The following is a 13,573-nucleotide window of genomic DNA, read 5'->3' as shown; positions in this document are numbered from 1 at the left end:
AATTTGCTTCTTTATACCTTTCCGTATAAAGAAGGTTTATTCTTCCAGCAGAGAATCAGTTAGACCTGGTTAGGTTGCAGGAAGGATTAAGTCTTGACAAGTTTAGAAGTTAAAATCTATAAATGTTTGCTTGGAAAAGACTGAGAGCAAAGAGTATAAGAATGCACATCTAACTGTTTAGTTTATACAGTTTGGAACTCCTATCCCTCTGTGTTACCTAAGCCATTTATCACTGGAAACATAACTGGAAATATAACCTAAGACAGGTAATGCAACAATAAAGCTCTACAATTAACCTGGAGAAAAAAAAGCAAGAAATTTACCATAGACTTAAAAGGAAAATCACAACAGAAATGTAGCACTAGGCATACTAAATAGAGAGAAGTTTAACAGGTGTAATTCTAACATGACTTTTTAAATACTGTCATTTGAAAAGAGAGTTGAGGGATCATTTACCTTTTATCAAAATCTGGATGGAAAATAAACTAGGATTCCAAAGAAAGGATATAAGACACTTAAATTGTGTTAAGCTATCATGCCATGTTAAGACTACTGATTATCACTCCATTAAATAAGCATCCAATAATCTTCCACAATATAACAGTTACATGGGCAATGTTTGACCAGGCTCAAGAATGAGGTAAGGAACCATAAACCATTCATAGAAGATTTCAACTGTTTATTTCAAGTGAGATGCGGAGCTGGTTCTTGATCTGCATGACTGGAGAGGCATCCACTAGTAAAAGAAAGGGATGGAACAACTTGGACCAAAACCCCTTGTTCTATACAGTCAGAGAGAAGGGCAGGTACCAGAAACCACATGAAGCTAAATTCCACAGAGCTATTTGCTCATCCACATGAGCTGGAATATATGCAATTCTACAGAACTTTCTTTGGACAGCTTTTTGATTAGAAACATCTAATGAAACTTTCTCCTGAAGCTTCCCTATTTGGGGCGGGGAACAAAACTAACAACTAATCTGATGTCTACCAGACAAGAAAAAAGCAACAGTGGGAGAGTCAGTAAAGAAAACTGTGCCTTAGAAAAGCCTATTTACACTTGGTTTTCCCGCAAAAATAAAAAGATGGCATCTATCTGATGTACGTGAGCAGCTCTGAAAACCAAGCTTCCCTTTGAAGTCATATCCTAGAAGTCTTTCATTTAGAAATTATTACTTAAAGATCCAATATATTTGACTATTTTGAGTAGGGAGCAGGAAGTAGGATAAGAGAAGTGGTAATACATGTTATTCTTCTTGTTTCTGTATCAATATCTGCCATATTTGTAGAAAACTTCACAGGTTTTATCATCATGCACTAGCTAACTTACTAAATAAGCCATTGTCTGAGATAGTGAGTTAAAAATACAGTGTAAAAACCCCCTATGAAATTATGAGGCTTTTTCCTTGCAGCAAAGTGCAAAAGGGGAGGAAGAGCTAAGCTGAAGGGACAAAAACAACCCAAACAAACAAAACAAAAAAAGAAACCACAACACAAAAAAACCCCGAAACAAAACCAGCTTTTTTCTTCACAGGTAGAGCAACCAAGTATTTATTTCCCCTTCCTGATCACACAGCTTACTGTGACAAAGTATTAGCTTCAGTGGAAAAATACAATTCTGTCTAAAGAATTAGTCTCCCATTTACATTACACCTTTAATTTGCTATTGTTGATATGCAGGTAATCAGTTTACAATTAAAATAGGATGATCTGGTGTAATGAATTTTGTTGTCCCCATCCCTCCATATCTCTGCCTCCCCTCCAAAATACTAGACTCACCCTTCTACTCCCCAAACCCAGAAAGCACAGCCTTGGTAAAAGTAGGCAAGTAGTATGGGGCATCTGTAAAATGTTTGGAAAAAAAAAAACCAAACAAAACACTCCCACCCCCACAAGAGAACACACCAACTTTCATTTTGGTGTATAAAACCCATTAAGTTAAAGCAGTATCGGACCATGTCTTCAACTTACAGAGATGTTCCATCAAGCACAGATCACACTTTAACAGACATTCTTTACATTCTATCAGTCACACTATAACCATATTTAACCAATTCCACAGGAATGTAACATGTCAGAGGAGTTCATATACCACTCCAGTACAGAAACACTAATTTTGAGGTCATACCATCTTGTAAGATAAAAAATCCTAAAGGAAAAACAGAGACCATACATCAAAAATTCTCTAGGCCACTCCTCAAGTACATCATTTTAAGGATTTTAATAAAGATACCATTATCTTCCAAATGAGAAATAAAATCCAGTTTGAATATTTTGTCTATGAAGATGATCCATTTTCTAGAGTAGCCACTCCTGTGTAGACCTTACTAACCGCAGTGTATCTACTAAAACAGTAACAACTCAAGCTATTGAAATTCACTATTCAAAACTCACAGCAACCTCATTTCTCTAGTCTTTTTACTTCTGAGTAATAGGAAAAGAGTTCTGGTCCATTAACTCTCCCACTCTCTCCTGGAGGAAGTTAACCAACTCGGCTAACACAAAGACATGAGTGTCATCCAGGTCTTGTATGATGAACTTCTTTCCCAACGCATTTGACTCATCCAAGTAGAGCAGAAACTGCTTCATTGCTGGGTCACTGTAGAGACAAACACACATCAGATCCCACCTCATTGTAATAAGATACACTTAAAAACAAACAGAAAACCCACCCTTTGAAGACACTGACAAAGTTCTTTGGGAGGTTAATATTAATTTCAAGAGTTGCTCACAATTTAAAGAAAGTTTATGAAGCTACTGAAAAAGTTGTTTCCTTCACAATAGTAATTGCTTGGGTTACTTTAGAGATACAAATAAACTGATAACAAAGTCTAAAGAAAAGAACTGGCTACTTGATTGGCAGAGAAGTGTCCCTATGCTGCTGTTAAAGCAGCTTAAAAAAAAAACAACCAAGAAAACCCCAACAAAACCAACAACAAAAACACCAAACGAAAAAACACCAAAAAAACCCCACCACCAAAACCCAACCCAACCAACCCTTAATGAGGCAAGTTTGAACTTATATTTCTATCTTCGGAAACAGCACCGTAAAACCATGTTTCTTAAAGCATATCTTTGTTTAAAGGAAACCAAAACTCAAAACACAGCCCTCACTCAAGTAGTATATCACAGGGTAAAAGTGGTCATGTATGAATTCTACATTTATCACACTGCATCTGACCAGTGCCTTCTTTTTCATGATGTCACCATGTAAGTTAAATTTAAATGTTCAGATGAAAACGTTTTGGAAGTATGGAAGTTACAGGTGACTGAAACAGCTGCATTACACTAAGCAGCTAGATAAAGTGTCTTCAAAATACAAGCTTTTTGATCCACTGAAATTTTGAAGAATTCAGACAATATTATTCTCATACTAGTTTTACAAAATAGGAAAAATGCTCTTTAGTAAAACTTAGCATATGATTGCAACAACTGATGAAGAATATGCGCAAGAAATATGGGAAATTGCAGTCATGTAGGTCAGGACACTTTCCAGATTATGGACATAGTTGTTTTGGCAGCACAGTAATTTTTAAAAAGAATTTGTAATAACATAGTAAATCTTAAAAGAATTCTTTGGCTAACCTTCTCTCTTTTAAATGCAGTATGAGGACCAATTCTCCCTCACCTAAAAGCATATGTGGCACAAAGGCAGGCACTGTAAGACCAAACCCTTCTCCTGCCCCCTACCCAGCAACACAAAAAACAATCTTTAATATTGGCCTCAAACCTGCAGAAGCAAGACTAGAATTAGTACAGAGTAAATGCTAATACTGAGTGGGATGTGGTCATCAAGCTGAATAAAAATACACAGATCTTTAGGTTTATGTAAAATAAACACATAAGGTGCAAAATACAATATTCTGCTAACTGCTTGAGATTTTAGAACTTCTTGCCAGGCATCAGTCGAGAATTCTGCTCTGGGCACCCTTACATACTCAGCTGCATGCAGGCAATTTATCATGCTTCAGAAGGTTTGTGACGGTACTAGCATGGAGCCAAATTAGAGAAGATAGGCTTTTTGTTATAGCAGTGTTTGGCTATGTGTGAGCAGTTCAGAGCCTATAGACATCCAGACTTCAGCTGGCTAACATCCAGTCAGCTCAGAAGACATCTGCTGCAAGCTCACAGCAGCATGCACCATGCAGGCACAAGAGGTTCAAAGCTGTTCAGCTTTTATGCAGTTATTGTTAATATCTTTGCAGTCTAAGTGTACAGCAGAAATCTTATATGTTATATAATGCTATGCAGTATCCCCACAAATCTTGTCTGATGCTTGTTTTTATTTTGGAGGTATCTGTTTCTTAGCCTGGAGACTTCAGATTGCACGGGAACACGCTCACTACATATACATCAAAAGCTTACTTTTTACAAACAACAACCACGTTCCTTTTAAGTATGATCTACAAACAGAGCTACACGTCAGCCTTGAACAGAATTTGGACTAGAGTTGATTGAAAAAAAGACAGGAAGGAAGGATGAAAGATTATCTGCTCCCTCCAGAATCATTAGAGAAACACATTGCTCACAAACAACAAAAAACCATTATTTGTGAGCAATATAAAGAACAAGAGGGACCATCTAATGGTTAAGCATAAGTGGAAAACAATTACTTGAAAAGCAAAAAGGAGTTTGGAGTTAGGATTACCCAGAACTCCCTCTCTCCTTCTTCTCCTGAAGGCCACAGTTTTGTCTGCTTGTTCAGCATCATCCCTCCTCACAACAATTACTTTTTTTTTCCTCATTCTAGACTGTCAAGTTACTTAGAATATTTCCAGCTCTAAAGAAATAAGTAGACTTCGACCCCACAAGAGGCAATAAGTGCTGCCACTAACCATTCAATCAGAACGCCTTTCAGAACATTCACCATCTTCGCACTTCTCTTGCGAGTGCTGAAAGGAGCCGGTGACAAGAACAACTCTTGCTTTGGGTTACACACGTAAACAAACGAAACCTGAAAGAAAAAGAAACAACGCCTCGGTAGAACTCAGCGACCCCTCATGGCAACTCGCCGGCCGGGCCAAGCTGGAGATGGGACCAGGCCGGGCAGCAGGGCCGGCTCAGGTGTGCCGCTGAGAATTGAAGCCCTCACCCCTGGAGCACTCAGGGCAGGGGTGAGAGCACCCCGCCCGCCGAGCTCCGCCAGCGGCCGCGGCCGGCTACCGGCCCTCCCGCCGCCGGGGACGAGACAGGCCGCGGCCTTGCAGAGGGCAGCCTGGACGGAGGTAACGAGCCCCAGCCCACCCTTGGGACAGCCAGGAGCGCTGAACGGGCAGGGAGGCTTCGCGGCCGGCAAATCCCGCCACCGCCAGGGGCTCCGATCCCACCCGCCCTTTACCTCTGCCGCCGCCGGCCGCTACCCTAACGACAGAGGGAGGGAGGGAGGGAGGCGCCACCGCCGGCGCGCCAGGCGCATGCCCAGCCTTCCCCTCTCCCACCGCCGCTCCCGGCAGCACCCCCGATTGGCCGGGCCGCCCGCAGCGTCCTGGCGTCACGGGAGCGCGTGGGGCTGGTGCCGGGTGTGGGGCGGAGCGGCGGAAGGTATAGGCAGCGCCGGGCCGGGCGAGGCGGGGCGCGGTGGGGCGTAGGCGGCGGGAGGGGGTCCGGTAACGGGGGGCGGAGGGCCGGGCTCTGGGGCGGGACGCGACGCGACGTGACGCGACGTGACGCGACGTGACGCGGGGGTCTCGTCCTCGCCTGCCGAAGGGGGGTGCTTGTTTACCTCAGAGGGTTTGTGGGGGGGTTTCCCGGTTGAATGTTTATTATCATTTAAACGATCTCGGCCTCGAAGTTCCTCCGGGAGCCCGCTGCGCCGGCGCCCCAGCCTCGGCCTGCCGTGGGGCGCCACCCGCCCGGGGGGCTGCGGGGCAGCCCCGGGGGAGCCCCGCTTCTCACGGACCTTCAGGAACCGTAGCCGTGCCCGAGGCCTCGCCTGCTCCCTGGGAGCGCCGGAAAGGTAACAAATGGGTTTTGTCCCCTCTTTGGGAAGAGGCACAGAGGTATCCCCGCTTTGCTCCTTGGCCGTTTAGGTGTTGCATTGCCTAAAGTTGTAATTTTTTTCTTTAAATGCCCCCCAGTTGTGAGGCAGCAGCGTTCCTGCCCCGCGCAGGGGTAACGGCAGGAAGGTTGGTACCCCGCAGCCCCATCGGCACGGGCCGGTGCGGGAGCTCCTTGCAGACGGCGGAGCTTCTGAACCAACTGTGAAACAGGGCGCAAAATGGGTCCTTTTGCATCATGTTTTTATATGCCCAAGCATATTCGCTCTAAGACCTGAACAGAAGTTCCCGGCAACAAAGAAATGGTACTCGCTTTGGCCTCTTGTGTTTGCAGGTGCATGTTATGAATTCAGGGAATCGTGGCACCTGCTGTCACTGAACTACATGTTTATTGCAGTAACAGACTGCAGTTATGTAGAAGAATTAACGTGAAGGCTGTGGTTCTATGAATAAAGATAGTAAAGTAACTGCCACTGATTAAACAGAGGGTTTGGAGGTGGCGGTGATGTCTCCAGGGGGCTGATTATTAAAGTCTTAGACGTGATTCACAGTGTTATGTACTCTGAAGTGAATGGATAAACACGACAGAAACCAAAAAGTTGTCTGTTGTGATTGATTTCAGCATTCAGTGAATGCAGTGCAACTAGTCTGTCAATATTCTGTGTCTTCATAGTGTTGAATTGCTAAGTCCTTAATTTTAAAAAAGGTTCTCTTCATCATCATTATGGCTAGGTTTTCATTCTTTTGTATGTATAAGAATATTTCTAGAAGGAGATGCATCTTCTATGTTTTACCTGTAAGCATTCCCTATGAGTTTCACAAGCCTGTGGAGTCAGAGCATTTGAAAACCAATACTTTTATGAACTGTAGAGTATTTATGTTCTTGAAGTATTAGTCTGATTTGCCCTTTAAAGGCAAAACCAGGTAGTAGTTCTTGGAGCCTTGTTAGTCAAAATAAAAGACTTATTTGCTAACACAGTCAATTATGAGCTTTAAAAGTAAGTGGTTACTAAGTTGTATTAAAGCCCATGTCATATTGAGTAATGTCGTGATGGAGATATGACCGTATCTAGTATTTAAGGGAGAGCTACTGAGAAGTAGGAAAGGAGACTTACAAGCACAAAAGTTAATTGGAGATACCTACTCACTAAAATAAACAGTAATGCATAATTGTATGAAAAACTGCTGTAACATTTTCTTGTAATTGAAATGCAGCCTATTAAATTGAGGAGTTTATAGACTTCTTTAGTTAGAGCGCTTTATATGAGGTGAAGTGACATAAATATGGCTTATTGTGGCCTTTGCTGTAAATCAGGACCTTTGCTGTCATGACCTTTGCTGTAAAAAGACAGGAAAGGAAAGTGCTACTGGGTTTCTGATGTGATTCTCAAATCAATCATTACTTTCTTTTTTTTTTTTTAAATATACAGGATGTCAGTGGCCGCTTACTGTATATTTTGCTATAGACAAATAGGAACTTCTGGTCCAGCCACAAAAACACACCTACCATGGAATGATATCAGTAAGTACAGTTCTATATGTATTGTTTTGAGGTGTTAATAAAAAGGAAGAACCTGTGTTGGTATTACGCCATGCGTAACTAAATGATACAAAAGATTTAAATCCCTGAATACTTTGTGATCAAAAGCTTTTATTTGCCTAAAGTGGATGTCTGCTTCTGACCTTGCTTTGCATGATATGTAAAATGACACCAGCAGATTATCTGGGATTAGAATATGAGATGAGGGGTTCCCCCCCAGATGCAATCTCATTAAACTATCTTAAACTCCATTTTGTATCTGATTTTTTTTTTAACCTTTACAGCCATGAAACAATTACGTCCATAAAGTTTGAATAACGTTTGTTTCTATTGTTTCTTCCTCCTTATTTACTGGTATTAATTCTTCAGTCTTCCCTGCTTAGTCTTTGCTTTCTTTGATGCCTTCTGTATAGAATGATAATTGTTACAATTCCAAAGTTTTGTTTTTGAGCATTAAAAGATAGGATATTTCCATCTCTGCTTTACAAGAATTGTTGCATTTTTTTGCCTTTTCAACCTTCTCTACCAGTTCTTTCTTCAACGTCTAGTTGCCTCTTGTCTGCATGCCAAAATTCTTATGGTCTCACAAAAGCAGAACCTGGTGGCTGTGGTTGTGGGGCAAATGAGGAAAAGAAATTGTTCATGATAGGTGAGATGTGTTCCACTGGGTTGGCTGCTTCTGGTAATAATAGAGTTTCTCTGTATTGAGATCCTTACATCCAGAAAAAAATAGCTCAAATCTGACAGGAGTCAGACTTAAAAGGGAAATTGTTGCAAGTGGCATGTGTTTATTCAGATATTTGCTTTATAAATTAGATTAAATTGAATTATTTTTTAAAATATTCTTTCTTGGGGAATTTCTGCAGGACTTTCCAAAGAACATACATACTCCTGTATGTATGTATGTATTCATGTATGTATGTATGTATGTATTCATATACATGGAGGAAATATCCACACCATGCAAGAAAAAGTTAATGCCTTAAAATAATCTGGAGTTCCAAATGAGTGCTAGTGATGCAGGCAGAGAAAGTTTCCTGTTGATTTCTGTAGCTGAGCAATGAAGGTAATTGATAGGTAGCAATACTCAAAGTAAATAGTGCTGGCGGGATATGTGTTTTATCATCTTGCTTAGGGGAGCAGGAAATTCTGATCAAGTAATATTTTAATGTTTTCTCTGTTTCTAAATATAGGTAATGATTTCCTGAAAGCTAGAAAGCAATAGAAAAATTTTTAAAAAGCTTACTCTAAATGGCTGAAATTCTTATTGTCTGGTAATCAAATGCTAACTGTGTTTATATTGAGGTGATGCATGCAACTTTGTTTGACATGAATTTTTTTATTTTTTTAAGGAAAAATTGCAAAGGTAACTGGATCACTTATACTAGGGTAAGTTGTAACTGACAAGCATATGTGTAACTTCAGTGTACACTTAAATTTTTAATTCATGTATCTTTCAAAAAATATGACAATATTAGGGGACCTTTAGACATGATAGAATATAGTTTTTAAGCATGTTTTCTGATAGTTATTACTTATTTAAAGTATTTTAGGGTCTTTACTCTGCTAAATTAAAATAATCTGCTTATTATTATATATTTGGTAAAATCTGGATATTGATACCAAAATTATTGTTAACGTATTTTTGCCATCATGATTTTTAAAATTAATATTCATATGTGGTTTTCTTTTGTTTAAAGAGGTTTTGTATTCATTACTTATGAAGTCCTGTCCTTAAAGAAGTTACTGAAAATTGATACTCAAGCTATACATCAAGAAAAACTTAAATCCTATGTATACATACGTTCAACTTCTCTAAATCAAAGTGAATGTCAAGGTAAAATGCATAATTGTTTGGATTCTAAAAACAGAATTTTAAGAGAACAGAATGTTTCTAGAAGTAACCCTTATATAAGGAAATGTGTATTTCCTGAGATGTGTTATGAAATTAATAATCTTCACAATGTCACCAAATTTATTTTAAGCTGGTAGCTGGTTTTTTAAGATAGTTCTGTACATACAGTTCTCTATTTATGAGGTAATTCTGTATATATACGTCCATATATATATGTGTGTGTGTGTGTGTATTTCATGTATATATCATAGAATACCAGGGTTATATATATTTAGATAATATATATTTATATAGTGTGTATATAATACTCAAGAACCGTCTGGTCCAACCTTTCTTGGCAAAAGCGCAGTCTAGGCAAGATGGCCCAGCACCCTGTCCAGACAACTCTTGAAGGTGTCCAATGTTGGGGAATCCACCACTTTTCTGGGGAGATTATTCCAGTGGCTGTTGTTCTCATTGTGAAAAGTTTTCCTCTTTTGTCTGACTGGAATCTCCCCAAGAGCAACTTGTACCCATTACCCCATGTCTTTTCCACGTGACCCCTTGTAAAAAGGGAGTTTCCATCTTTGTAGCCACCCTTTACATACTGGAACATGGTGACAAGGTCTCCCCTAAACCTTCTTTTCTCAAGGCTGAACAAACCCATTTCTCTCAGCCTTTCCTCATGTGGCAGGCTTCTCAGTCCTTTCATCATCCTGGTGGCCCTTCTCTGGACCCCTTCCAGCCTGTCCACATCTTTTTTGCATAGTGGGGACCAAAACTGAACTCAGTACTCCAGGTATGGCCTGACAAGCACTGACTAGAGCGGGATAATGACTTCTTTCTCTCTGCTGGTGGTGCCCTTTTTGATGCAACCCGGCATCCTCTTGCACTCATGTTGAGCTTTCTGTCCACCAGGACCCCCAGGTCCCTTTCCACAGAGCTGCTCCCCAGCCAGGTGGATCCCACTCTGTGCTGCACTCCCAGATTATGTTTTCCCAGGTGCAAGATCTTACAAATCTCTTCGTGTATGTACGTACATAGACACGCACACACACAAAATATTGTAATAGAACTGTCTTTCAGACTTCCAGTAATCTACAAATACTCTCACAGGGATCACATACCAAGCCAGAAAAGAAATCCATAAAGCTGTGAGGAAAATTCTTGAAACAGAAGCTAAAATTTTCCGGAGACCTTTTAATGGTAGGTATTGAAAGCATGGCTTCATCTATGATTATTATTTTTTAGTAATAAAGCATAAACCTTTTAAAAAGTAAAATAATTTTTCTTACAAGCTTAACGTGTTCTTTTGTGTTTGAAATGTTGGTAATATTACTATAATTTTCTGTATTAATATAGTACATTAATATATTTTCTATGTATTAAACCCATTCCTTTTCTTAAAGTAAATGAAAGTGATGGTTAGGAAGAAATTTGAGATTTTTGTTTGTTTGTTTGTTTCAGAAGAGATTTGAAGCTTAAGGTACGAGGATAATATCCGATACCAGTTTTGTGTACAAAAAGTGCTTGGGGGACGAAACACTCTCAAAATTTCATTTTAGAAAAGTGTGTTATGCTTTCATCAGAATTGCCAATAATAAATGAAAGCAGCACGGTCTTTTTGTAACAGTGTGTCCCTGCTTTTTAGTGTAATTTAAAATAAGAATTTCAATTCATATAAGAAACTGTGCTCCTGAGGCATGCTATCTGTTCTCATTTAAGTATCTGTTAAATGGTTGTAACAATATGTATCTCCACTGTGGTCCAATGAAATTAATTGTCCAAGGTCAGAGCCTCAAGAGTTGCTAAGGATTTCCAACTCCTGCTGGAAGCTAGAATTCTGGTTGGTAAGTGCCAGCCAGGGTGTGTATGTATAACATATATGAAATATCAACCTGGCGCCACTGAAATGAATCAAAACCATCCTATTAATTTAGGGATCAGCATTTTCCTAATGCCTTTCTGTCATTGTTTACTGTGCTAATTCAGTATTAAAAGATTACACTCTAAATTACTGTTAACAACTAATATTCAAATATTAAAAGAAACAGGGCTTTTTTACTCAATGAATAGAAACATGGCTGCTAAAATATCATTAATAATAACTTGGCTTTTATCTGTTTCCTGGTAAAAGAACAATTCAGTACCTTTGATGGAGAAGATCACGAATGTGCCTTATGGCTCCTCTTAAAGAGAAGTCAGTCTGAAGACAAAGAGGTCCGACTGCAGGCTGTACAAGACCTGGCAAACAACAGTCACTGGCATGGTAACGTATGCTGATGTAGCCTAATTCATCCCAGAAAGATGACAAAGTCTCAGTTAGCTGTTGCAAGTCTGCTACCAACATGAAAAAAGGCTAGTAGCTGCAAGGAGTGTAAACACACTCTGAAATTTGGTCTAAAATGTGGGGGGTTTGCTTACATTTCAAGTAATTCTTCTTTCCTAATACTCTGACACAGAGTGAGTATCTGCAGTGCAGGCCTCTCTCTGTTTCCCCACCAGAGAATCACAGCCACTGCCATGGTGTGGGAGAGCAGGTCATGTTCATAGTTCCCTAGCTTTTCTATTGGAACTGCTAACAAGGTCACTAGTTCTGACAGTAATTTTTATAGGGCTCTGTATGGGAGTGGGTTCAAGACCATGGTTCAGTTAATAAAAATTGGTTAGGACCTAATAGGTAGTAATGACAAACTAGAGGTAGAGGACTTGTATGTGCAAGCACTATTTGTAAGCCATTTTCCATCCTAGTTATTATTATTTGGCAGTAATATGTCCTCCCTGAATGTCCTTGAAACCCCAAGTAAAGGGGAGGGGAGTATAGGTGTGTCTTTCTCCCGCTTCCATCACTAGTCCATATAAACTAGGTGACACTTTAATCTTGACTCTCATTATTCTGGTAATCCAGTCAGCTGGGTACCTTGCACTCTTCCAGTGCAACTCCACACCATGGGATTTATCTTGTTTCAGATTGCCTCTATACAATTCTAATTACCTCAAGCAGTTTACATCAAAAAAGCTGTGTTTGAAAACATTTGAAAGCTAGGCTGTATCAAAACTGAAGCTGTGTGTACTAATTTAGTATAACCATCTCGTGTTCATAGGAGAACACTGTTAGCAGGTGATCTCAGTGCACAAGATGGCCAGTGCTTGGGGACCTAGTCGCTTTCTGTTATCTCCTTTTCTCTGTAGTACTCATTGCCGTAGTATTTGATGTTTCACAAACACTAATTATTCTTGCCAACTACCTCATGAGGGGAAACAGGTTTTTTTTTAAACCTGATATTCCAGAACGGAGTCCAAGGAACAGCGAAAACATGTGCTAACTTCTCACAGCTAGGACCAAATTGTTCAGCATACCTGTTTTTGTAAAATACAGTATTCTGCTTGTCCAGAGCACCGCTTCAGTGACTTCAATTCGCAGCTGTAAGTGACCTGCACCAAATAAAAAAGACAGTCAATCTGTGACTGTTTGTGAAAAATGTATTTTAGATGGCTTGTTAGTTCTGTTGTAGAATTGTAGAGCAATAACAAGGATAGAAACTAAGTTTTATAGAATAAGTATTGATCCACTTTATATTTTCTTTTCCTTCAGTTTGCCACTTAATTTCAGTATGTAATTTTCAATTTCTCTAGCTATTAAATAGGTAGGTTTTGGGAAGGAGCAGTAGTTACTGTTTAAGTCTGGTTTTCCTTCAGTAGGGAAACGGAAAGTCATCTTGTATCTTCAGTAAAGAAGGGCTGCTTAAAAGTGTACTTTGGTGCTGTCCTGCTTTTCTGAGGTCACCTGATTTTGTGTCTTGAACAATTTTATTGAAACATAGTTTTTGTGTGATTTAAAATTAGGTGTCTGTGTCTTGGCAGCATTTGGATTTAAGACTCTAGGTTTTAATACTGTATGCAGAAAAAAATTGTGCATATGCCTTTCAAATTTTAACTCTAGTCCAGGGGATTAAGCTTGGGTTTGTAGTCCTTGTACTCCTTTCACAGTGGCAATACTGAACGTTTGTTTTTGCTTGTGTTCAACTTATATCTGAGGACCTTTATCAAACTGGTCTATAATGAACAATTAGTGCCCAGGTGCCTTCAATTCAGTAGAGTGCTGGTCTAACAACTGCCAGATTTGTCTTTTGGACTTTGTGATTACAAAATCAGAGCTTATTTATGTAGATTACAGAGAGGTGGTTCTGTCTTCAAGTATAT

General features: G+C 39.7%; 2 protein-coding genes across 3 annotated transcripts in view; one reads left to right on the top strand and one right to left on the bottom strand.

Moving 5' to 3' along the window:
• Positions 1-2,202: 2,202 nt before the first annotated feature.
• On the bottom strand, positions 2,203-5,467 carry GTF2H5 (general transcription factor IIH subunit 5). Its single transcript, XM_064447103.1, has 3 exons — positions 5,339-5,467; positions 4,836-4,954; positions 2,203-2,599 (listed from the first exon to the last, which is right to left on the bottom strand). Exons 2-3 carry the CDS (start codon positions 4,868-4,870, stop codon positions 2,419-2,421), a joined length of 216 nt encoding a protein of 71 aa, XP_064303173.1. The 5' UTR covers positions 4,871-4,954; positions 5,339-5,467; the 3' UTR covers positions 2,203-2,418.
• Positions 5,468-5,632: 165 nt separating this feature from the next.
• The window catches only part of SERAC1 (serine active site containing 1), a 28,040-nt gene continuing 20,099 nt past the window's right edge, over positions 5,633-13,573 (top strand). The window contains exons 1-6 of one of the 2 annotated variants that reach the window (XM_064447101.1): positions 5,633-5,956; positions 7,427-7,518; positions 8,889-8,925; positions 9,237-9,373; positions 10,487-10,576; positions 11,508-11,639. In XM_064447101.1, the coding sequence (XP_064303171.1) occupies positions 7,428-7,518; positions 8,889-8,925; positions 9,237-9,373; positions 10,487-10,576; positions 11,508-11,639 (487 nt within the window). In that variant the 5' untranslated portion in view covers positions 5,633-5,956; position 7,427. Of the gene's footprint in view, positions 5,957-7,426; positions 7,519-8,041; positions 8,186-8,888; positions 8,926-9,236; positions 9,374-10,486; positions 10,577-11,507; positions 11,640-13,573 lie in introns of those variants that run through there. The other variant, XM_064447102.1, reaches the window with a different exon arrangement.

Source organism: Phalacrocorax carbo, chromosome 3 (assembly GCF_963921805.1).
Source record: "Phalacrocorax carbo chromosome 3, bPhaCar2.1, whole genome shotgun sequence".
NCBI classification, from domain to species: domain Eukaryota; kingdom Metazoa; phylum Chordata; class Aves; order Suliformes; family Phalacrocoracidae; genus Phalacrocorax; species Phalacrocorax carbo.
The sequence above is the reverse complement of the archived record's forward strand: the minus strand, read 5'-3'. Positions and strand labels throughout refer to the sequence as shown.